The 22,502-nt window shown below is 40.8% G+C and overlaps 1 protein-coding gene across 1 annotated transcript in view; it reads right to left on the bottom strand.

Moving 5' to 3' along the window:
- The window catches only part of LOC131571517 (transducin-like enhancer protein 4), a 98,630-nt gene that overhangs the window by 34,001 nt on the left and 42,127 nt on the right, over positions 1-22,502 (bottom strand). Inside the window, exons 7-8 of the mRNA XM_058824263.1 lie at positions 9,346-9,550; positions 8,922-8,938 (exon numbers count right to left, since the gene is read on the bottom strand). Of these exons, the coding sequence (XP_058680246.1) occupies positions 8,922-8,938; positions 9,346-9,550 (222 nt within the window). The remainder of the gene's footprint in view (positions 1-8,921; positions 8,939-9,345; positions 9,551-22,502) is intronic.

A 22,502-nucleotide genomic window follows, 5' to 3' on the forward strand; every position in this document is an offset into this window, starting at 1 on the left:
GCATCCAGCAATTGCTGATGATACAACATTCACAGTGTTCCCCCTACAGTCCTCCCTGAGACTTGGTGGAAAGTTGGGGCAAGCCCTGAGCTGGCAGCCAGCAGTCAGAGCCAGCAGCCAGCACAGCTTCTGGAGCCAGATGTGAAACCTGTACCCTGGTGCACCGCAGCAGGGGTGAGGCTGGCAGAAGGCAAGGGAAGAGAACACCCAGGACCTAACAGGGAACTGACAGGAGGTCAATAACCCCTGTACCCATGGTCTCCTTAAGTCCTTCAGGAGGCAATGGAAAATACCGTCTCCAGGATTAGTATCTCTTAAGCACAGACCCAGCTGCCACATTGCTGACTTTTGCTACACGTCTCCATTTTACAGTTTCTGCGAGACTGTCTACCCCTCAAGTTCCATTTCTTCTACAGTCTTCTGACAGTGAAGCACGTGAGTGGTGAAGTCCAGTAAAAATGTCGTGTGGACACAAGACTCCAATTTTCCTCTTGGATTATTTTTTCATGTTAGTCCAACAAGCCAAACAATACCTCAGTTTAGGAAAAATACTTTTTAAATTTCTTCCCCCAATGCACCCAAATGCAAATTAACAGCATCCCAGAAAAAAAGTGACATCAGGCTGAATTCCTTCAATCCCTTCATTGTGGGAAGCACTGCTGGGGAAGGACCTGGCTCTACCACCTCTGCCAGGAGCTTGGGGCATCCCTGGGGTACCCTCCAGCTCTGGCGCTGTTGCTACCAGCCAGCACAGCTCCACTGGTGCCAAGGAAAGAACAAACTAAAAAAGATTAATTCGCAGATGTTCATGCATTTCACACAGAGGGTGCCCTGTGGTCCGTTGCCAGGGCAACGGGAGACCACCAGCGCGCGCTTTATTGGCTTTATGAAGTGCGTCTCGGGGGCTATAGTCCGAGAAATGCTGCATGATAATCTTCAGGCTTTTCAGAAGCCTTGTTTTGTGTTTATCCACATTTAACCCTCTGAGTGTTTTTAAGAGCGCCACTATGTCTGGCATGACAAGGAATGTAGAGACAGGCTGTGAGGAGACAAACACATCGTCTCAGTTTCCGGCCTAGAGACCCTGGAAAGCATGTCCTCAGCACCTGCTCCCACCTGCTCTGCACTGAAGTTTTCACCCACAGCCTGCAGGTAGGCTGGCAGGTGAGCTGTTGTAGGGCTGACCTCAGTAGAGCCATGTCTGGAGACAAAACTGACATCAGAAAGTGCAAACGCAACGAAAGTGCCACACTAGACTAACAGGTAAGTGATGGCAAGAACGTTTTCTCAGTAACTTCAAAATAAGATTAAAAAGATTCAAGTCCATTTCATCAGCTTTCCAGACACATGACACAAGAAAAACCACACTTTTATTTGGAACCCCAATACATGACACAGGCAAACCACCCATGCCAAAACCTTTACCAAAATTTATAAATTCACATAGAGAACTTCCCTTCCTCTCCTTACTCCAGAGCAGTGTCAGGTGTCTCCCCTAGCTGTCCTCTCACCCTTCCCAGAGCTGTCCTCCCTGCAGCCCCTCAAGGCCGGGCTGCAGATGGGAGGGGCAGGAGGGAACAGGGGTTAAAATCACAAATGACACAACGCCCCAAGCAGCAGCAGCCGCCACTGACATCAAGCGCTAATCCAGCAGGAGAAGAGAGGCAGAAAGCGAGGGTGGCAGAAGGGATCAGTAGAAGAAATGGCTTGCATTCAGACTTGCAGGAGAAAGAGCATGCAGAGACAATCATTTCCTGGGAAAAGCTAAAGCCTAACGAGAATTTACTCTGCCTCCTTTATTCAGACAACCAACCCCTTTGTGGCAGCGGCTTCCTGACTGACAGGAACCCAGGACTCTTTAATAGGATTTCCATATTATTTCCAACACCTGCCTATAAGTTATTTGTTTACATTGAAGAAGGAGAGATTCTCAAATCAGGCATCTGCTTCTGGTTCAGGCATATTTTAGGAAACCATGTAGAAAGAAGCTTTGTTGCTATGGAGACATTTTTATTTTCTTCCATTAGTTGGATGAAAAACATTAGCATTTCCAATTTTTTGTTCTTCAAAAGGCCAAATGTCGCTTAAGAAAAGACAGAACTTTTCAAATTGCTATGCAGAATAGGCTAATCGAGCTTTAGATATTTAATTAATTATTCAACTCAATTAGAGCTGTACCAAAGAGAGGCAGGAAACAGTGCAATTTTCCTGCAAACTTCCCTCAATGGCCAATTCCTGCTGGCCAGTCTAATTGCTTTTTCCCTCAAAGCACAGCTAAAACTTTGTAGTTCACATTGCACTCAACAATCCTGCATAACAACTTGCATATCAGTCAGACTGCCCATTTCCCTAAACCAATCATGTTGGACTAGGAATGTGCTCCTTTACTAGAAAAGAGATAAGAAGAGCCATACAAATATACTATTAGCATTCAGTGACTTTACCCATCTGACAGAAACTTGCAATGCATGTCATACATGTCACTGAATCCAGAAGGCGCACTCCTTCCCTCCCTTTACCAGATAATCTTAGCATGCCCAAGGAGTCCATTGATTCATGTAAAAATAAGGGATGTTTCAAGTTACTTTGGACCTAAGGGTTTTAAAGACAAAATTAAAATGTTACATGCTCCAAAAAACAAAACCAAAAAAAGAAAAATCACAGTGCCAACAGAAATCTGTAAGTCAAAAACATAATCCGTGTCCCACTTTTGACAAAAACTTATATATGTTGGGTTTTTTCTCCCTTTACATTGACAAACATCTTTGTAACTTGACCTGCAAATGTGTTCCTCATTCCAATTCATCCACCATGAGTAAACTAGTGTGAGACATGAAATCCAGTGTGTAAAGCATGATTTTAATTGCATGCTTACAATGAAAAAACTTGAAGAGATAGAATAAACAAATTAATTTCCTCCCTTTACTTCTCTTCCCCCAGCTATTATATTGTCAAAGCCTTTGCACTGGAGACCTTTCCACCCACCTCCTCATTCCAGCAAACTTCCTCTTCCTACTCTCTGATGTGAAATCATAATCCTGTGTTATCAACATCACAGTCTGTTGCCATGGAAATAATTAGACATGACTGCTCAGGTTAGAAATTACAGCCCATGTATGTATTTGCCTTCTGGGCAAAGAGAGCATCTGGATAGAGAATATTTGAGTTACCCTAAATCACCAAGTGGCAATACAAAAGTTTGACAGCGGGAAGCACTATGGGAATTTGACCAAATGTGGGCACACCCCTGAGTAAAAATCACCCTGTGGTAACATGCAGAAAGATGCAAGATAAGAGGACAGTGTGCCATTTATAGACAGAAGTGGGTAGAAAGCTATTGGGGAAAACAGGTGAAGCCATCAAAACTAGCAGAAGCAGCTAATTCTTTGATGCCAGAGTATATGCTGTCACTTTCATATGAATATGAGTACTCTACACTAAATTAAACTTTCCAGATGACCTCCTGAAAAATACTAAAGATATGATATTGCATGAATGAAAGAAATTTAAAACTCAGTTGGGGTGGGGGGGAGAAAAGAAGAAACAAACACAGCAGGGAGATACACACCTGAGGTTTAGTTTCATGCTCCTTTTAAAAACCACAGAGCTTGAATGACACCTACAAGTTTAGCCATTAAAAGGTTATTAAGAAAAAAAAAACAGTGCCAAAAAAATCAGCTCCGTAAGATAGACTGAGACAACAAACAGGACCTTGCTAATTAATATTTGTTCTGCTTCAGCAGACAGTTACTGGACGTGACTGCAACAAACAAGCATGTCTCACCCAATCACATCATTAATCCACTCACGTTCACCACCTGAGGACCAGCTATGCCCCACAGATATTTATTCATCTGTTCCACAAACAAACAATTACAACACATTTTCTGGAATTAGGGCACCTGTTACATTCGGCACAGTTTACACACCCAGAGGCAGATATCAATTAATACTGAAAAAATTACTATATCAGAAGCCAACAGAAGTTACTCATTATTATTTGTTAATGCTAGCCCCAAAACCACACCTCTTGCAGAGCGGTGTAGCTCAAATCCGCTCTGTTTAAAACTACCACTTCATCATAAGAGAAAGCAAAATACATGCAAAGCTTCATTCCTGAATGGCAAAAGGTACAAACAGAATCCATGTGAGTCTGAAATGTCTGGATTTTAACACGCCTGTGAAGTGTTTTTTAGCTGAATGGTGATTAATTGGCCAAGTAACAAAATAAATTCTGCAAATTCCTTTAAGTTTGTAACAGGTAGCCACATTTTTTTGGCTTGTTTCATAGACACTGAATGCAGAGACACTCATGCCTCTAGAGGAAGTCCCATTTAAAAGAAACCTGATAACGAGGGCAAAGTCCACAAAATACATAACAGCAGCTTATGTGGTGTTCCTCTATCAGCAGAAGAACAAAGTCAGCAACTTTATTTACCAATAATTACATTTGGTAATATCCAGAAATCTTATATGTTGGGGGATTTTTATTTTAAAGTATTTTGTACTTTCCAGAAGTGCCTCCACACAACCCCTCCAAGCATCAGGTTACTCACAGTAACAGATTCAGGAGTAAGGAGCCTACTCACAACTAAATGAAAAGAGGTCTAAACACTTAATAAAGGCTAACAGCTTGATAAGCACTGGAGCACCTGCTACCACAAATGTAAATGGAATGTGTGAATCGCATCCATCCACTTTCCCTGTATCGCCCACATGTGTAATTATTAGCTTTCACACAGATTAAGGCAAAAGTAATTTTATTTCTAGATTTACCTCAATTTGCCCTGACAGACTTTTCCCAATTCACCAGTATGTTGGCCAGAAATCCACCCCAAAACTCCATTTGATACATTATTTCATATATTTTCTTCTAAAATTCTCTTTTTGCCCCCAGAGGAATCTCAAACTAGCTGTTTTATTCCTGTCACAAAACTGCAATTTTCAATTGTTGGCACTTGTTACTGCTGAAACAGATGAAAATGAAAAAAGGTTTCATCACCTTGGCAAGTCTTACTACAGGCTTAGTGTCTGCCCCAAATAATTTAAAAATCAGATAAAGAAAACAAACCTAACAACCAAAAAACAAACTAAAGAAACAAACCAACCAATCCCAAAAGAAAGGCAATGCTTAAGAGGCATATAAAGAACAAGCGATCTACATTAGAAGTGATAAAAAGCTACACACGATGGATCCTGTGCATGAATTCACACGCGTCAGGAGGCTCTGAGGGTCTTGAAGAATCTGCTTGGGGACATCCATGCTACCTCTGGCAGGCACACAGCCCAGCCAGTAACTGAGAGCTCCTTCATTCCATTTGCTGCGCTGAGAGTTATGGGAAGAGAGTGCCAGCACTACACTACTTTTTGTCAGGTGGAGCTTTTTTACACAAGATGTTTCCATAGCTCCTCCAAAGGGAATGTATTAGAAAAGGAATTTTGTTAAGCATCAGAGAAACTTTTGCCACCTTTGTCCCAGAGATGATATTAGGGCTGGAAAGAAGGACATGCCTCCTGCACCAACAGTCCTCACAGGAGGTGGAAAAAAACTTGTGCAAGTGCAATTTGCAAGAAAGAATCCACCAAAATAATAATCCTTTCCCCTTTTTTCCCCTCTTAAAAAAAAAAAAAAAAAAAAAGTTTAATAGCTTTGAAAAGGAGACGCACCAAGTCCTCCACAAAAAGCTGTGCGGTTAACTGCAGAGCTGTTTGTCTTTCTGTCTAAACACATTACATTCCCTCAGAGCCCTTAAGCCAGGGCTGCACTTTGAGCACAGCCCTGGCACATGCCACCCTTCCCTTCCTTTTGTCCGCTCCACAGCCTTGCCACTGCACAAAGAGCACTCCCATGACCCTGTTTACAGTGTTTAGAGTGTTCCCATACCTCAAACTTTGCAAAGAATTTGGAGGACTGGATCCAAGAAGAAATCAAAGAGCTCCCAAAGCTGTCCTTCTCTACAGAGCTTGCTGTGTCAATGCTGATCTATTATTTAGGAACAGCTCCTGGACAATCTTATATTACCTGGAGGTGACTACTCAGTTTCAGCAGTGAACGACTTAGTTCAGGGGAGGTGCTGGGCAAGATCAGGTGTAACATGTCTTGTCTGGTAGAGCGATGCAAACTGCCTTTTTCCTGGCTTGAACTAAGAGGAGGGTCAGGACCAGCACAGCTAGAGACAGCAAGTTTCAGGAAGAAAACTGCCCAGCAAATCCATAGCTCTGTAAATAGTGGCAAGAAATGGGTCATTTCAGCCAAATTCCTTTCTTTGTAGAAATGGGTACTGTACCTTTGTTATCTGAATTCCACACTAAAGCATAAATTTACACTTCATGAGCTATTTTAAAATTCACCCTGCTTAATAATCTATATCAGCAAGAAAACACTTTAAAGTGTCTCTCACAATTAAACCCAGGCACAACCTTATATAAATCAAAATTTTGCTACCATATCAAAACGTTACACTGGGGCTGTATAACATTGCCCATATCCTCATTACATGCTACACTAATTACTACTAGCAGATTCAGAATTTTCTGCACATTAGAGGCTTTTAGAGGAGCTATAAAAAATTTCAGGCATCATTAATTTAAATTTGTATTGAAATTTCCTTTTGACAGATGGCCAAAAATTACTTACTATTTAGAGTACCAGAGCCTGCCTGTTTGCACATTGGAAGAGGAAAGGGAAAAATTAAAAGGAAGAAGGAAATTTATGTCACGTTCATCACCTGTTAAATGTTAAGGAGCATTATCCTGCATGAATAAATTATTTCATACAAGCACACAGACTCCAGCTGGTTCTGGCTGACAAATACTGTCTCAAGTCACACAGCAGACAATCATAAAAAGCCTCTCTTAACCGGGAACCACTTAAGGGAGGAGGGATCGATTGAACAAGCAACTAACTGCTACTCTGGGCATCACTGAAAACATTTAAGGAAATTAGCAAACTATTTCACCTTGCAAAGCTGGCAGTAAGCCCCATAATGCTGACACACAAGCCAATTCACAACCTGAGCACTGTGCAAGACAAACATCTACTTATCATTTCAAAGTAAACTGCACAAAGTAGATGCCCTTCATTCCTTCTGGAAGCTGTATGAGTAACAGCACTTTTGAATCCATCCCAGGCAAAATCAGCCTTTTCAGTACAAATACTCACCCTAATATCCATGCCAGCATAAACACCCCAACACCTCACAAATTATACAAAAAATGACTAGCATAGCTTATATTGTTTAGAAACAGTGAATGGCATATATTAGCCATTCTCCTCAGTCACTTCCTTGAATGAAATCATCATGGTTTCGACTATATAGGTAAGCAAACTCACTCAAGAAACCACATGGCTTTGTGCTCTCACAGTTAGTTATCCATCCCACTTGCATTTGTTAGTTTGAGTGCAGGAAAAAGGAAGACGGACTAAACTTATCTGTTCACAATGAAGACTGGGTTTTCTAGGGAAATGGTCATTAATGTGTGCTCCGGCCCCATCGCATTAAGTAGTATTAGCAGTTTCCAGCCCTCATGACAAAGAGGCTGAAGTGAAATCCAACACGCTGTTGTCTTAGGTGGGCAGATAGGCAGCTTCAGTGCCTTTGCTGCTCACGGTGAAAACTGACAGTTCCTGTCAGCTCCTGGTTGTTATGCAGAGCCATGTGTGTAACAGCAAAACTGACAACCATTGGCTCAGTTGCGCTTGGCTGGGACACGTCAGGAGTGCCAGTGGCAGAATGGGTGTGCTGGGATAGGCTGTGGGACACATTCCCACCTGTAGCTGCCAAAGAACCAAGGTGTCAGCTTTTGTGTCAGCCCTAGATGGACAGGTCTCTAGTGGGGGCAAAGCCTGTGCCCAGAACCATGCTTCTCCAGCACTATAAAGGGAACACTAGTAATATCTGCCTGACAAGATCCTGCTAATCCTGTGTAATGCACACTAGACTCATGCTGTGAACATCTCTTCCATCACTTCCCCAGCCTCAATAATATATTATATCTTCCTAAAAAAGCACAACTAGAAACCTGACAAACTGTTTCTAAGTGCTTCATAAGGTTGGTACAGGTCTTGCCATTTATAAGAGAAATGTATCTTTCTTTTCACACTCAGCAGCACCTAATAAGGCTTGACCTTGTGTTTCTGAAAACCATGCAAACTAGGAGAGCAGACCCACGAAGGAAGAGGACAAGAGTAACACACACCTCTCCATCTGCAGCATTAAAACCCCAGGAGTCCCTGGGACACTCCGATGGCTATCAGTACGGAAAAGCATCACATGTCACTGAATCATACTGAATGCTCAAAATTATACAAGTTGCAAGGTATGTTATTACATCTACTTATTATCATCACCTTACATATGATACAGGTATGCTGCAGAGTCATTCAGAAGCCGAAAATTAATTTTTGGAAAAGGAAGGCAGAATCCTCAGTGCAAGCTCCAGTACCACGTTCATCAGGGTCGAGGGAAGGGCAGCTCACTCCTCCCCAGCTACAGGATAGCAGGCAGCACCCTGCATCCCCCTGTGAGCGACAGAGCTCTCCTTCCTCAAATGCATTATAAGGAAATATCAGAATTACAATATACAGCATCCAAATGACTTAAGACTAGTGGCTTATTCCTTCTGTCTCAAAAGCTTGGACACAGACCCTGGGCAGACCTTTCTTTCCGCCCAAGAATAGCCTCAATGCTGTTCCAGTAAACTCACTGGTCAGCATGTTGCCTGCAATCCTAGCTGCCCCACTACCAGCCATTGCCTAGATGTGATACACAGGCTATGCAGGGTGCTGCCAATCAACACAAGCATCATGACCCAGTTCCAGTTTGTGACTTTTTCCACCACTCTGTGCCACATTTCAGAAAAATGCAGTGTTCACGCAGCTCTGTCGAGCTACCCTTTACACCTACAAATTGGAATCCTACCTTGATGGAGTCTCTGTCTGCATGCAGAGCAGCCCCCATGAATAAGGAGGGGGAGATATGGTGGCAGGGGACGGGCACGGGGGTAAGAAAAAAAGAAAGAGAAAAATATTAGTTAGTTTACACAAAATTATACATTTATCATACTCCGAAGAAAGAATCCTGATGTCTGTTAAATAATAAATTGCACAGATGTTAACTTTTCTGTACAGTTAATTATTAATGCCGTACAGCCAGATTTATAAAACTGGATTTCTAGCATTTGAACACAATTCCTGGCTACTGCTTGATAACAAACACTAAAATAATTAGCTAGGAACTCTTCTGAAAATTGCTCCTCCCTCCCCCACCTTCACTTGCTTTAAACAGGAGAATTTAAAAAAAAAGAAGGAAACCAAAGCCACACATTCCTCTTGGCAGCGCCTACCTCTTTGGTGATCATTATCATGGTGCTTCTTCTCATCTTTAATTGGGAGGTGGGACTGCCCCCCCAGTGCACTGGAGAGTGCCAGGAGACCAGCACTGCTGCCAATGGGTGGGATGGCTGGAGGCTGCAGGCCCGAGGGGTGCGGAGTGAGCGGCACGGGAAGACCATGTCCATGTGACAAGTGCTGGGCCTGGAGTTGTTGCTGCTGTGAAAAACAAAACACAGATATTGAATTTGTTCGGGGAGCTGGGGATTATCTAATTGATCAACTACATCAACTGTGACGGATCAGATCAATCAATGCATCTGATCAATCCAAACATCCTGGTGCCTTAAAAATGTCCAGATGTTTGGACACAACATATTTGGTGAAACTCAGACTGAACTGGAAAATGACAACAACAAATCTTAAAAAATAAAAAAAGAAAGCAAATGAATGTTGCCATTTTGGTGAATTTTTTATTTTTTTGACAGAAGTATTATGCTTTTCTCTTTCTAGTAGAAACACTCCATGTGCACATCTAATCAAAACATATGTAACTGTAAAAGCAGTTATAAAATGAAAAAAAAAAAAGCTGAAAATTGAGAAAATTAGTGTTAAACAGTTCTCCCAGTGCTACTGCGCAGCATGCAGTGAAAGTTAATTTGAAAGAGAAAACCTGAATTAACAATCCAGAAAAGGAAACTGGTTGCAGCCACCGTTTTAAGCCCTTTAAGTGTCCTCAGCGGTACTTGAGCAAATTACTAAAGAAAATCTAATGTAGCAAGGCTTGGGTCCTCCTGTAGGCTTGCTCAATAATGCTGAAATAATTGGGCACTCTGTGCACGTTTAGTGATGCTCGAATGAAAAGCTAGAGGCCTGCCCTTGTACTCTTCTCTAGCTGCTGACTCTGTGTTGTGACAGGTTTATTTGAGTGGGACTGTGATGCATGCACCAGTAACTGCACTGACAAGAGTTTAAAGTCATTTTTACCAGTACACTGGCAACACATAGAGAAAGCCCTTGAGAGGTTCGAACTGGAGTGCTTGACCTCAACCAGGGCTGCATCAAGCTCTGTGCTATACTAACCACTGTGGGGTAGATAGACTGTTGCTATTCATTGGAAAGGCAGTGGAAAAAAACCTTGACAAATCAACAACAAAAACCAAACAGGTGAAAAAGTTTAGTTAAATATATCCCAAGAGAGATCTGTTCGGGTCTAAAGCTTACACACTAACCTTCCAGCTAATTTCTGTTCATAGAAAAAACCCCTAGAATTTTCTTTTCATTTTCAAGCAGTTATTGCTGAGAATAAGTCAAATCCCAAGTCCTCTAGGATTGTTCTCTCCCACCTGCATGTCTGTATACAGGATTTAGAAGAAATAAAAACCTAACTTGTTTTGCATAAAACCATTCCACTTTAAACTTCTAAGACTTATATAGGGGTGAGCTGAAAGTAAAGAACAGATCCTTCTCTCCTGCTTGGAAAGAACCCTGAAAGAACAGATCCTTCTCTCCTGCTTGGAAATAAACCTCATGCAGTGGAATCAGACTGGCAGTGGCATGCACACATCATCTTATCCAGACCAGTACCAGAGAAAATAGGGCAATGATCTACAAGAAAGCTATGGGGGAATAAAAATACAGAAGAGGGCGGGAGGCAGACCAAAATCAAAACCAAACGAACAAAAACCCATAAAGAATGTTCTTCCAAGTGGAAGAAGAAGAAAAGGGTAAATCTTTTTCCCGCTTGCGAACCCATGTCATTCCAGTAGGTGTTCCTTCTTGTAGAACGTATCAAACCCATTTTGCTTACTTGAGGCTCTTATGGCAGTATGCTTAATTCTTCAAAATATTAAATTAGCTACAATGAAACAAAGCAAGAGAAAATAGTGTATTGTTTAGCTTCAGGGTTTGAACGGGGCTGCCTTGCAGCAATCTGGCATGCCTGACTTGGGGAGGGAGGAGAAGAACAAGCAAAAGAAAAGGGATGAACGGAATAATCTGTGTTCTGCTACCTGGATATGAACAAGGAATTTTCTATTTCCACTTGATAATGTGCTATAAACCACTGCATGAAGATCTCTGTCTGAATCTGCCAGTGGCTTAAAGTAAAGACTTTGAGAAGAGCCTGAGAATATCAACAGCGAGCTTTCCCCATGTTAACTATTATACTGTCAACTGAAGAGGAACGCTCATAACACACTACTGTACAATCCATAGAGATCTGCCTATTGACCTACCCAATTTGCATTATATGACCTCTTCTATTGACATAGGATGGTTTCCAAAGAACTGGAATAAAACTGCACTGCGAAGGTAATACCCTTTTTTACTTGTCTTTGATAGGAATCTCTCTTCATAGCTCAGCAAGACAACAGCACAGACTGAAGCCTGGAAGAACTGAATATCAATAATGACTCTCAGACATAATATGGTCTTTAAGAGTAGTAGCCTAGCAGCTTGAGATCACCCAGAACAGCTGGGCTGTGCCAGTCGCTCTTGCCCAAGAATCAAAGTGTTTTCACTGCAAGCTGAATTGCAGAGAGCTCTGAAAAGAACGGCAAAGAGTAGGGAATTAAAAAACCAAACCCAGAGCCTTCCTGCCCCAGAGAACTTTTCTGAAGAGAGCAAGTTCTTCCAGTAGAAGTAATGGGAACCTGAAATCTGGTAACAAGGCCTCAGAAGCAACAAAGTGTCATTCACTGATACAGCAGAACTTTAGTGTCATTAAGTCACTTTGTAACAGCAGAAAGAAAATGCTTTGGTATGACAACTAGACTGCAAAATACGTCTAAACTAACACCCAAAATTTCAGCATAGCACACATCCTGTGCCACACAAGGATAATATTGTTGCATACTGTTAGATGGGGTGGGAGTAAAACTCCAACAACAGAAGGAGGATCCTGGCCGAGGACTGTATTGGTACAGGAAAGACTATGATCTCCTCCAATATAAGGAGAGATGCCTGAACACCAAAAATGAGGCACTGGTCCAAAACCAGAAAGGAAGCAAATGCAAGTGAAACACTGGGTAGGCTTTTGCTCTCAAAATATATAAGCAGAAAAGGAAATAAAAGTATATAATCACATAATTAATAATGCTGTTTGCTAATAGGCTTAGTCAAGAAGGTAAAGATGAAGTGGCATCTCTGTCATTTGCTATTACTGTATTCAAATACCCACAATGACAGCTTGACTTTGTTTTTCCATTGCTTATGGGCATCACTGGTGAGCATCAGGTGGCCTACATGCAGCAATTTTTTAAAATGGAAAGTTACAGAAAAATGGGCAATTCCTTAGCCCACTGGGCATGAGATTAATGCTACCAAGTGGTAAAAAAGGGTGATCTCCTGTAGTTATCAAAATGCCAAAGTTATGGAGGAGTAAGTACGGAGATAGTTACTCTCCACACACAGAAATATTCCGTTATGGAAGAAAGTTCACACTTATTTCTGCCTGTAGCATGAATTTAGATCATAAAACCTGACACAATTTAAAAACTTGCAAAGAAAGCCTGAAAATGAGCCAACTGAGCAACTACATAATTTTTAAAGTTGCTGTAATTCCTTCTCTTCCCCTTCTCCATCTTTGTAATTTGTAATCTTTGGTCATGTTATTTATGAACTCCTAGCATGTGTAGCATGTGGCTAACTTCAGACAATCCCATCACAGTTGACTACAGTATGCGTAAAGTCAAGCACACATCTTCAGCATTAATGCATAATAGGTGCAAACTTGGAAAGGCAGACTTTATGATGCTGTAAATTTTCCAGAATTATTTGAAGATAAAAACATCAAGAGTTACTAGCAAGAAATACACCCTATGGAATTACAAAATAGATTGCAATGTTTGTAAGGAGCATTCAACACACACAAAATATAAGAGCACAGGGTAAACACAGCAATCAGAAAGAAGCCAAAAGAGAAGACTGCATTCTTTTTAGTAATAAGTTTAGGAAGATGATAATTTAAATCAGCTGAGTAGTAAAAACTAAAGCTTTCAAAACACATTAACACACGTCAAATAAAGATAACATCTGGCTGCTACTAATGGTATTTTCTTTTCTGTATTTTCTTCTAGGCTGTCTAGAGTAAGGAATAAAATAACTCCAAAGTCACATTTACACAAATAGGTAAAAAAGATTTGCTGAAGGCTTTTATCTGAGTAACAGTAATTCTTAGAACCGCCATTCTAAATGTTGATGCTTAGCTTAATTCTTTTCCCAACACATCTTAAGAGATCAACTTTTAAGTAAAATGTGATAACAAATCCACTAACAAATTAGCTTTGAATGCTCTCTTGTTATAGTCAGCACATTCAAAGCCTATTTTCCTGGAAGAGGTTCAAGTTTTTACTGGATATTTTCCAAGCAGCTTGTATTGCAGTAATCTACCACTTTCCCTCTTACAGACCCTGAGAAGTCATGGCCATTACTCAAACAACCTGAACATACTACTCTAACCTGAAGAAATTTCTAATGTTAACAAATTAATGTCTCAAAAAGATATTTTCTCTTTTATAGTTTTACACATGTTCACTACTCGTACCTGCAACACTGATGGGAGAGGACTTCAAAAAATCTGAATCAAACAGTTTTTCACTGTTTGTTTGAAACAAGTTAAGTGTTGCTGAGACTGAATCATTGGTATGATAGCATACAGACAAAACAGAACCCAAGCTGAAGAGGAAACAAAGACACAGAAACAATGGCTGAAGAGAACACAATATCAATGTCAGTGGTTTGAAAACCAGCAAAGGCAATTCTTTGGCACACGCAGTTATGAGTGTACTTAAGATGATATGAACTTTTATCTGTTGTGCCTGTTCGCACCCTTGACATGATCTGTACTGTTTGTACTTCCTTTGTACTGCTCTCTCTCTGCTGGCAGATATTTAAAAAATAAAAAAAAGTTTTTCTGATGTTATGATACAAGACACCAAAACAGCCCACAAAGAGTCATATAGCAGCTCCTCCAGTGGCGTGGTTCTGGAGCTATATGGATATATACCATATAATGAGTTTGCATAAAGGAACAGTGGTACTGATGAAGAGTAGAACAAATTACTACTCTTACTCTTTAAAGGGAGAATGAGCATATTGAAAATTATTACAATGCCCAGAGTAAAAAAAAAATCCTAGTGGGAATCCTACTACAGACCACCAAGATGAAGAGGCAGAAGAAATATTCTATAAGTAGCCAGCAGAATTCTCAAAATCACAGGCCCTTTCTCTCATAAGGGATTCCAATTTAAAAAATGCCTACTGGAAATACAACAAAACAGAGAGGAAACAGTCCAGGAGGTTCCTGGAGGACAATTTCCTGACACAGTAGGGATGAGAGAGACAACAAGGGTTGGTGCCCCACTGGACCTGCAGTTTGTGAACAGAAAAGGATTGGTGAGAGAGGAGGTGGTCAGAGGCCCTCTTGGCCCAGCCAGCATGGGTTTATGAAAGGCACATCCTCCACATCCTGTGGATATTGTCTACATGGACTTTAGTAAAGCTTTTGACACCTTTTCTCACAATATTCTCTTGGAGAGACTGGCTTCTCACGGTGTGGATGAGTGCACTCTTTGCTGGGTATAAACTGACTGGATGGCTGGGGCAGCAGCGCTGCTGAATGGAGTTACACCAGCTGGCAGCCCAGGGCTCAGCGTTGAAGAAAGCTGTGCTGAATATCCTTACTGACAATGTGGACAAAGGGAATGAGTGCCCCCTCAGTCAGCTGGCAGATGACACCACATTGGGCAGGAGGGCAGGAAGGCTCTGCTGAAATTTCTTGAGGGATTAATGAGCCAAGGCTAATGGTATAATGTTGCCCAGGCACAATCTACCTGGTAATATTGGGATCTTATTCCAATAGTATAAGGTTCAACAAGACCAAGTCACGACAGCCCATGCAGTGCTACAGGTTGCTGGTAGAGTGGCCCGAGACCTGACTGGTGGAAAAAATCCTGGAAGTGCTGGCTGACAGCAGCTGAACATGAGCCAGGAGTGTGCCCAGGTGGCCAGAAAGGTCAATGGCATCCTGGCCTTTATCAGCAATAGTGTGGCCAGCAGGACCAGGGAACGGATGCCCTGTACTCCCAACTGGTGAGGCCACACCTGGAGTTCTATGTCCAGTTCTGGGCCCCTTAATTCAGGAAAGATATTGAGGTGCTGGAGTGTGTCCACAGAAGGGCAACAGAGCAAGTGAAAGGGTCCAGAACACAAGTCCTGTGAGGAGTGGCTAAGGCAGCTGGGGCTGTCTGGACAGGAGAAAAGGAGGCTCAGAAGACATTATCACTGTCTACAACAGCCTGAAAGGAGGTTCTAGTGCAGCAGGAGTGAGTCTCTTTTACCAGGCAACTAGCTATTGGATGAGAGGAAATGGCCTCAAGTTGTGCCAGGGGAGGTTTAGATTGGATATTAGGAAAAACCTCTTCCCTGAAAACACAGTCTTGCATCAGAACAGGCTGGCCAGGAAGGTGGTGGAACCACCATACCTGGGGAAGCACTCAGAAAAACTTTTGAATGTGGCACTTGGGAACATGGTTTAACTGTGAACACAGTGGTGCTGGTCTGATGGTTGGATTCAATGGTCTTAGAAGTCTTTTCCAACATAAAAAAATTCTGTGATTCTATGTACTGTATCAGCAATTAGTGGAAACTAAGTGCTCAGATGCAACTTATCTACTAGAAAATTTGCATGTGTCTGTTCACAAAGGGGAATGAATACAGACCTTAAAAATATAGGATTAAGAATGAAAAATTATGAAAAAGGAGAGAGAATAAGGAGCAGAGTAGTAATAATAATAATAAGGATAATAATGATTTTTTTAAAGAATCAAATACCATGTTACTTGCTCTCTAAGATTCAGCAATTTATATCTTTGAGGATGCTGATTCCACAGAAGGAAAGCAAGCTCTACTGACAAAACTAAAGGGGGGAATGAAAAAAATCAATAGCTGTCATTAATCAGAAGAAGAGCATTTAGAGCTCCTACATAAATAACAAAGAAACCATCAGAATCATATCTCTACAAATTGCTTCAAAGATCTTTTAAGCGATCTAGGAACAAAAAGTCATCTCCCAAATCATATTGTGGGATGAAAAGCAATACATGCAGAGCACATTTCCGTTCTTAATCATGTATATAGGAACATCTGTCAGGCTACATGTTTCATCATTTGTCCTCCCTTCCACTCTAATGACTATTTTTCACCCAGCAAAACAGCATAGACAGAGGACAAAAAATTAATACAACCTACTAACAAATAAAAGATTCATGGCCAAAAATTGGACATAATCTCATAAAGGGAAAACCTAGTCCTCTGCAAAAGGCTAAGTTCACCTTCCAACAGTATTAGAGTCCAGTAGTCCCTTCTTCTGATTGCAGGACTTCACCTCAATTTCACACTGGAGGTGGAGGGAGGAAGAATTAAATTCTTCAAAATCACTTTCTGTTATCATTTAATAAAGGGCAGAAATTCCCACATAAATCACAGAACTTAAAACTTTCTTCCTCCTTTTCCCTCATCAGTTTCTATTTAAGGTAAAGAAAATCCACATCTGCCAGAGAAGGCAGAAAGCACAAATTGTAAGCTAAAGGCCTTGCCATGAGGAGTACCAGTGGTGCGACATGTGCTTTTACATATCAAAACTCTGCTTCGAAACCTTTCCACACAGACCAGTGCAAAAAATAACAACTGCAGCAAATCTGTGTTTTCTGCTATGTATAAACAGATGGCAAAATTAATCTCTGGCTAAGTAGGCGCACACTGGTTCATGTACCTTATTTACCAAATGCTCCACTAATGTCCTATCCATAAGCACTGGGAAGAGATTTTTTTTTTCTCCTCTGGACTAACAGTAAAAAGACAGGATTTCTGTTGGGACTCTGTAAATTTTGGTCCTTTCCTTTAGAAATGAGAGTAACGTCTGTGCTTTTCCCAGCAGACTTCTAAATAACCTTCTAGGGTCACCACAGTAAACAGCTTCTAAAACCTTGGGCTAAAAACTGAAAAGTTACCATCTGAGATGTATCACAAATCAAACAATAAAAGCTAGAAGTTAAGCAATGGCACTGGTCACAGAGAGATTCAAGTGGCAAAATCCATACACAATTCTACCAAAGCTTTTAAATGTGGCAACTATAAATCACTTCTAAGATTCCTCACAAGGTATGGTTTTAGAGCCATGTAATACCAACATAAAACAGATGCATGTTATGCATCTCACAGATATATTTCTCTAATGCATCTTGTCAAGCCAATCCTTACCAAGTCAAATTTCTACATAGCACTTACTGAGAAGCGGAGATTCCTTAACTCTAAGTGCTAACACGATGCTTCTTCATGCTGACAGCACACAAGTACACACTGTGTTGGATTTCAACAAGTTGTCCTTCCTTGAGATAAAAACCTGGGATGCACAGACTGATCCATTCTTTCCAGCCCATTCTGTGTCTTTAAAGATGGCCATTTCTGGTGCAGCTGTGGTCCTGTACAGAGGACTGTAATGCCTGCTCTTCTCAGAGCTGAGCAGCCTCTTCCCACAAGAGTTAGGAGACGTGGATTACCCCTCTCCAAGCAGATTTCACTGTGAGATGTAGTGTTATGCCTCTTTAATGTAGTGCCCATTAGCCAGGTAACTGAAAGTTAAAGTGAATTCTTTTGCTTTAGTGCAGTTTCCTAGTTACAGTGGCTTCGATAAAGGAAGGTCTTGACAAGGATCAAATCATCTGGATTTAAATTGCAGCCCCAAGACTGTGGAAGGACCACTTGTTCTTTTTGCCTTAGCCTCTTTAAAAAGTATAACAGAGAAAGCAGTAGACCTCTGTTTCTCAAACAATCCTGAGTTAGTTCATCAGTGTTTGTGATGCATTCATATACCCAAGGACATGACTGTGAAGAATTCAGCAAGCAATAGGCAAGTAACTGTCTTGCTAATAAAAATCAAACATTCTGAAACATCAGACAGTGTAAGACCTCCTAAATTCCTTCTTCATCGATGGACTTAACATGCTGAAATACTCTACTTAGGCAGTATTTTAGTGTCCATCCCAGTTAAGCACTAGAGCCCTTGCTCTGGTCCTACATTTAAGATTGAAGACATGAAAAGTACTATTCACCCACCTGAAGCAATGTAAACATTTACCTGACTCACTCTACAACACAGTCCTGGTCCTCATTCATTGCTGTAGGCAGCAGCCTACAAAGTGTGGTTGGGAAGAAGTCTAGGTGGCAAATACGTGACCTTGTTTAGGGGTGGTATCAGAACTCCTGTAGCTGAAACCATGATACAATAGCACCTTTCTTTAGGCCATACTGTACAGTAAGGGTACCTATTTAAACAGAAAGCATCATCACTGAGTACATAAACATTGCTGATTTTGCAGTTAAGTGGTTTTGGAAAATCCCTGTCTTTACAATACTGTAAAACCTAACAGATAGACTTTTTTTTTCCCCAGCTATCACTGAAGGCAATACACAGCATATAACAGACCAAGATGGAACATAATACATCTGGTAAATGGTTGGCAACAGCTTCCACTTACTGGAGTACAGACCCCACTGGCAACAGTATTGTCTGATTTCTACAGCGTGTGAAGTGAAACTACACAAATATAAGTAATTAATAAAATATTACATACGTCAGTGTTACAGAACATTACAAAAAATTCTCCACAACTCTTCATATTTGCACTGATTAACCCTAATTTAAAAAACAAGATACAGTGGTCACACAGCTTTGATACTCCTTGAGAAGCATGGTTTCTCGGGCCAACGTCAGCACTCGTGCCAGATGAGGTGGAGCGTGCGAGCCACAACATTTGTGTCACGCGCGTTTAGTTAGGCAGAACGAGCAAAGGCCTCTGGCACCAGCATATTGGCCGTGAGAGGCTCTAAGTGGTCATCACTTCACACTGCAACAGCACTGACTGCTCATATAGTGATAGACCAATATAAATTCAACTAGCTACCACAGCTACTGAAAATAGGACAAAAAGCTGAAGACAGTGGCAGCCCACTCAAAGTGTAGCAACAGTAATTAAAACCCATCCTTGGCAATACGGAACCTGGAAATTATTTACATTCCAATTAATTCCCTCAAAAATCCCTAAAAAGATAATTTTCAGTTTCCTTAAATGAAGACACTGCATACGGAGGAGATTTATTTAAATTAGACCTCACCTTCAAGGCTCTCTCTGAGGCTGGCACATGGGAATAAAGGAACAAGATGATAAATTCCTCAAAAACACATCTTTGTAACCAAAAAACAGGGTGTCTTTAACTCAGCCAGACTTCAGGTGAATAATTCAAAACCAAAAGTGCTCACCCAAAAGCCTTCTACAAATCAATTTCAGTCTCTAGGCAGGATCAAAATTTTTGCAGGACCATATGACCACCAAATAAAAAATCAGCAAACAAGAGTAATTAAATGGGGAGCAATGAATTTCAACATTTCTTTAGGGTACACAAATAAAAATAATTCGAAGCATATAGCTATTAAGTCAACCTCTGCTGTCCCACTTTAACAACCTGTATACAATATACAGCCAAAGACCACCAACTTGTTTTACAGAATTTAAGCTTCAACCACTGCTTATCACACCTTGAATGAGCAATACAGAAGGGCTGGAGAAAGAAGTGACTGTTGTCCCCATGCTACAACACTTTTGTTCTAACTGCCCTCGCTCGTCCTCCCTGACACCACCATGTCTGAATGCACACACCTGGGCAGGAACAACTTTTCCATGCAAACTGTGTGTACTGGTTCAAGTAGAAAACCCTCACTGCTCCTCACAGCACCTGCACACACCTGAGCCAGAAGCAAGCCGCCATCTGAGAGGAGCAGGAGGTGCTGCTGCATGTTAAGCAGCATCCGGCATCTGCAGCCCCAGACAAGGCAGCACAGCAATCATGGCAGGCACAGAGGCCAGCTCTTCATTTCAAGTTGTGTGCACTTATCTGCACCACACCACCTCCAGAGGCTTCTGTGCCTATTTTCTAAACAGCCGTTGTTCTCCAGAGCTGTAAAACAATCACTCTCTTAAAAACAAACAAAAATTATGGATATTTTGAGATGGGTCAAACAAGCCTCAAATGGGTAGAAATGGTGACAAACAGTGCATTTAAGAAGAAACTTTTTAACATAGTAATTATATGTGACAAGACAGAAGGCGTCCTTTCTTTCAGTAGCTGCCGTTTGCTTATTTTCTAAGAAGATAATGAAAGTGGCATGATAAAACAAAATGCTTAAAAATTAAACCAAAGCCATTCTTTTTTCACTCAGATGCATAGAATGGTAAAGAAAAAGAATTATTTCAATCATTTCCTTAGTAATACACGTAATATTTAAATAGATTTAATAGTGCTGCTCCAAACCAATGAATTATGAGTTTAAAACCTATTAAAATGTAATGTTTTTTTCCTGAGCTGAGGGGAGAGAGATTTAAATTCACTGAATTTTAATATTTCAGCTTGAGCTGCAGGAGGTAGAGAAAGTCCAAATGAACTATTCCATCAGCACCATTCAAGCATGAACATTTTAATCAGTTTTACTTCCTTGGAGTTCTCCAACACAGTTTACGCTGTCATTCTGAAAGCACTTAACACAGAGGGTGTGAAAAACCACCAAGGCTTGTTATTGCCTTCACAATTGATGGCAAATAATTTTGCAGGCTTCCTATCATTAAAATGTCACTGCTAAAAATTGAGGTTCAGCATTTCTTGTGCTAAACTGCATTTTCTTTGAACACCATCACATACCTGTTCTTAAGTTTTTGGTACATTTATCTCTCTCCATGTGATAAGCAGGCACAGAAGCCTTCATTTCTGCCTTACTATCCAAATGCAGTTGAAAAAATACTATTTTAAACAGAAAAAAATTCCTAAAAAGTTACAAGTTAATTGCCTGGCTTCTTCGTTAAAATGTAACCACACTCACACAGCATGTTCCAATTGTATAGTATAATGGATTAAAGAAAACAAACCCCAACATTTTAAGATAGTTAGATGACTCAATTTATTAATACAGGAAATGAAAACATCATTCCTAATTAGATCATATTACTGATTTAAGGCTACAATTTGTGTGCTGTTCCAGCAGTGCAATCTTGCAGATTCTAATGTAAAAACACGGCAGCACGACACATGACAAGATCAACTGGATACATCACACTGCTCATCCTGGAACACCCTGCCCTACAGGGAAGTAGCTCTGGATGTGCACTACACACTGCCCTGAGCAAGAGTGCTGCAACACACTGCCCATGGCAAACACCAGAGGCAGACCCTAAATGCCTGCAGATTTACAGTCCTCCTGCAGCATGCTTATGATATATCCAGTTTTGGTTTAGTTTTTCTCGCTGCATCTCTCCAGAAGATGATAGATGATATTTAACTTGTTTGAGCCCATCAATAGTTTTAAACTGAACATGACCTGTGAAAGAAGTCATTATAACTCTGTTTCATTCCATTAAACATAACTAGTTTATTGTCAGGAGAACAGGCAGTCTCTCTGGGTCCTGGGCTCACTTCAGTATTTTGCATTTAAACTGCACGGATCAGTGATTTGGTTCATTTACCAATGAAGATAGAATAATATTGCAAAGTTAGAAGGTGCTTCATCAGATTCCATTAAATCAGAGCACATTCATACAAAAATATATACATGTGAAACACAAAGAGAGATATGATCTGTGTGCCTTCAATTCTTTCCTTTCCATTCTGGTAGCTTGCATTTTTAACTCAAGGCCAGAGTTGCTCTATTCGAACCAAGAGAGTTTAGCATGAGTGAGGTGAACCAAACAGGATGCCCACAAAACAGAGACCTAAGCTACAATCTCATTTCAAAAACTCCAAATACTGCTTCTGTTTTTGTCTGATACACAGTTCAATGGGTTAAACAAATTCTGGAAGTTTCTAATATACCATAGGGTTCAAAGCACACAAACCCTGCCAGAGTTACTAAACAGAAAAATAATATAAGACAACATAATCAGATACATAAAAACCCCATTATTTCCAATTATGTTCTTTGTTTTATTTTTATTGGTATTCATATTACAAAGTATGATAAGCCTTTTCCAGCCCCATGCTACATTTTCAGACTTTAAATCTAAATGCAGACATAACACTGTTGTGGGATTCTTGCAACATGATCTTAAGCTTATTAGATAACTTC

This window comes from Ammospiza caudacuta, chromosome Z (assembly GCF_027887145.1).
Source record: "Ammospiza caudacuta isolate bAmmCau1 chromosome Z, bAmmCau1.pri, whole genome shotgun sequence".
NCBI classification, from domain to species: Eukaryota; Metazoa; Chordata; class Aves; order Passeriformes; family Passerellidae; genus Ammospiza; species Ammospiza caudacuta.